This window comes from Trichechus manatus, unplaced genomic scaffold, assembly GCF_000243295.1.
Source record: "Trichechus manatus latirostris isolate Lorelei unplaced genomic scaffold, TriManLat1.0 scaffold00193, whole genome shotgun sequence".
NCBI lineage: Eukaryota > Metazoa > Chordata > Mammalia > Sirenia > Trichechidae > Trichechus > Trichechus manatus.
The window spans coordinates 3,180,688-3,183,128 of NW_004444129.1; the positions used below are offsets into that span (position 1 = coordinate 3,180,688).

The 2,441-nt window shown below is 35.3% G+C and overlaps 1 protein-coding gene across 1 annotated transcript in view; it reads right to left on the reverse strand.

Moving 5' to 3' along the window:
• Positions 1–2,441, reverse strand: part of TAF4B (TATA-box binding protein associated factor 4b) — a 170,959-nt gene that overhangs the window by 160,442 nt on the left and 8,076 nt on the right. The window contains exon 2 of the mRNA XM_023741858.1: positions 553–698. Within this exon, the coding sequence (XP_023597626.1) occupies positions 553–698 (146 nt within the window). The remainder of the gene's footprint in view (positions 1–552; positions 699–2,441) is intronic.

The following is a 2,441-nucleotide window of genomic DNA, read 5'->3' on the forward strand; positions in this document are numbered from 1 at the left end:
ACAGAGTAGAACTGCCCCCATATGGTTTCCAAGGAGTGCCTGGTGGATTCGAACTGCCAGTCTTTTGGTTAGCAGCCGTAGCTCTCAACCACTATGCCACCATGGCTTCCAAGATAAACTATAGTTACCTAGAAAGATTACCACTTATATAAAGTAAGCTCTTTCCTAACAATGCCAACTTAATGCAGATTTAATTTCTTAAAGAAAATCTCTTCAGGATATGATTAAAAAGGAATACTATAAACTATAGACTAAATATTTTTACCACAAATTAAAACTGAAGCAGAATGCCTTTTTTCTTTCCATTTAGAGATGCAAATAGTTCTCTGAATCTTCCTTTAAGGAGTATAAAATCTTTGAGTATGAACATTAAATTTTTATTATTTCAACAATTATCAAATCACAAAAATGAAATCTTGATTAAATTAACATATTCAAAGAAAGCCACTTAATTCAAAAGTTCTGAATAATTTTTATTAGCAAACAGGTATACATTAGTATGAAGATAATAGCAGAAAAAACTAAAAATGAAAAAAAGTGAAGGTCCATTACCGGCATCATACAGGTTTTGACTGTTTGAGTATTCGCTGGTACTGCTGGTCTTGAGATTATGTTACCAGTTGTGTCACCTCTTGGTAAAGCTTGCTGAGGAGACACCAGCATCAACTGACCGCTGTTACTTTTGATCACAACTGTTCCTATAGTTAAAAGAAAATAAAGTGACCTCTGAGCTAATAAATGACACACAGCCATTACATATTCTCTACTCTAATTTCTTTCAACACTGGAAATTGCTCTCAGTAAGTGATTAGTACATACTGAATTCTGTGCATGCTCATTATCATATATAATATAGAAAAATATTTTCACTCAAAACTATTTAAAATATGAAAACTTTAAGCACATAGCTGAGATATTCCTAAAGAAGGTGAAATACTCTTCCTTCATAACATTAAAACTATAAAAAGTTACAGTAATTAAGATGATACAATAACAAAACAACACTACCCATGGAATAGAGAACCCCAAAATAGACTCACAGAGATATGTCACACCAAATTTTCCTAAAAGGCACTGCAGATCAGTGAGGAAAGGATAAACAATAAACAGGGCTAGATCAACTAGTCATCTATATGGGAAAGATGAAATTGGATGCCTGTTTCACACCATATATAAAAACCATGGTGTATTAAGGATACAAAGGCAGAAAGTACAATTTTAAAACTCTTAGGCAATGTAAAAAATTCTCTTTCTGACCTTGGATAAGGAGAAATTTTTTAAATAAGAAAAATTTGATACATTCAACTACATAAAAATTAAGAAATTATGTTTAGCAAACGATACTGTCAAGTAAAAAGATAACATGCAAAATGGGAGAAGATTTTAGTTCACATATATTCAAAGGTTGAGTATTCAATTCACAATGCACAAAAGAAACACAGATGCCAATGATAGGGAAGGGTAAATTAAGACCACAGTGAGATACCATTTTATACCTACTTAGGCAAAAATTAACAAGTTCAATGACAGTGCCAAGTGTTAGATGAGCATCAACAGAATTGCTAAAATAATGGTAGTGGTAGTGTAATTTGCTACAAGCACTTTGTTCAACTTTACATGATTGTGCCAAATTGGTTTCTATTTACATACCCTCCAACCCATTATTTCTAGCTTTAAGAAACTCTTGCCCATGTCCATAGAAGGCACGTACAAGAATATTCATAGCAGGAGTTCCACTTCTAGAATGGCAGCGTGGGGAACTCCACAGACCCATTCCCCAATGAAATCAGCTTAGCTGATAAAAATTAAAAAAAAACAAACAAAAAAAAAACACACACAATCATTTAAAGTCTCTTGAAATTGTACTAACCAAAAACCAAAGCAAACCCACTGCTACTGATTCCAACTCATAGCGACCCTAGAGGACAGAGTAGAACTGCCCCACAGGATTTCCATGGCTGTAATCTTTATGGAAGCAGACTGTCACATCTTTCTCCCATGGCGTGGCTAGTGGGTTTGAACTGCTGACCTTTTGGTTAGCAGCCAAGGGCTTAACCACGGCGTCACCAGGGCTCCTCAAATTGTACTAAAGTACAGTCGGCACTCCATATCAGCGGGTTCCGCATCTGCAGATTCAGTCAACCACGGATCAAAAATATTTGGGGGGAAGAAAAAGTAAGTTCCAAAAAGTAAAACTTGAATTTGCAGTGCGCCAAGTACTACACTGAATCCACACGAATGAAATGATGTGTAGGCATACCCTGCTGTAGCCTCCCGCCATTTCAAAGATCCTCAGTCTCTCTCCAGCCCTCATCCTTTGAGCATTGTTCACCGAGTCTTGCCATTATTTCCTAAACAATACAGTATAACAACTATTTACATAGCATTTACATTGTATTGGGTATTATAAGTAATCTAAAGATGATTTAAAATATACAGGA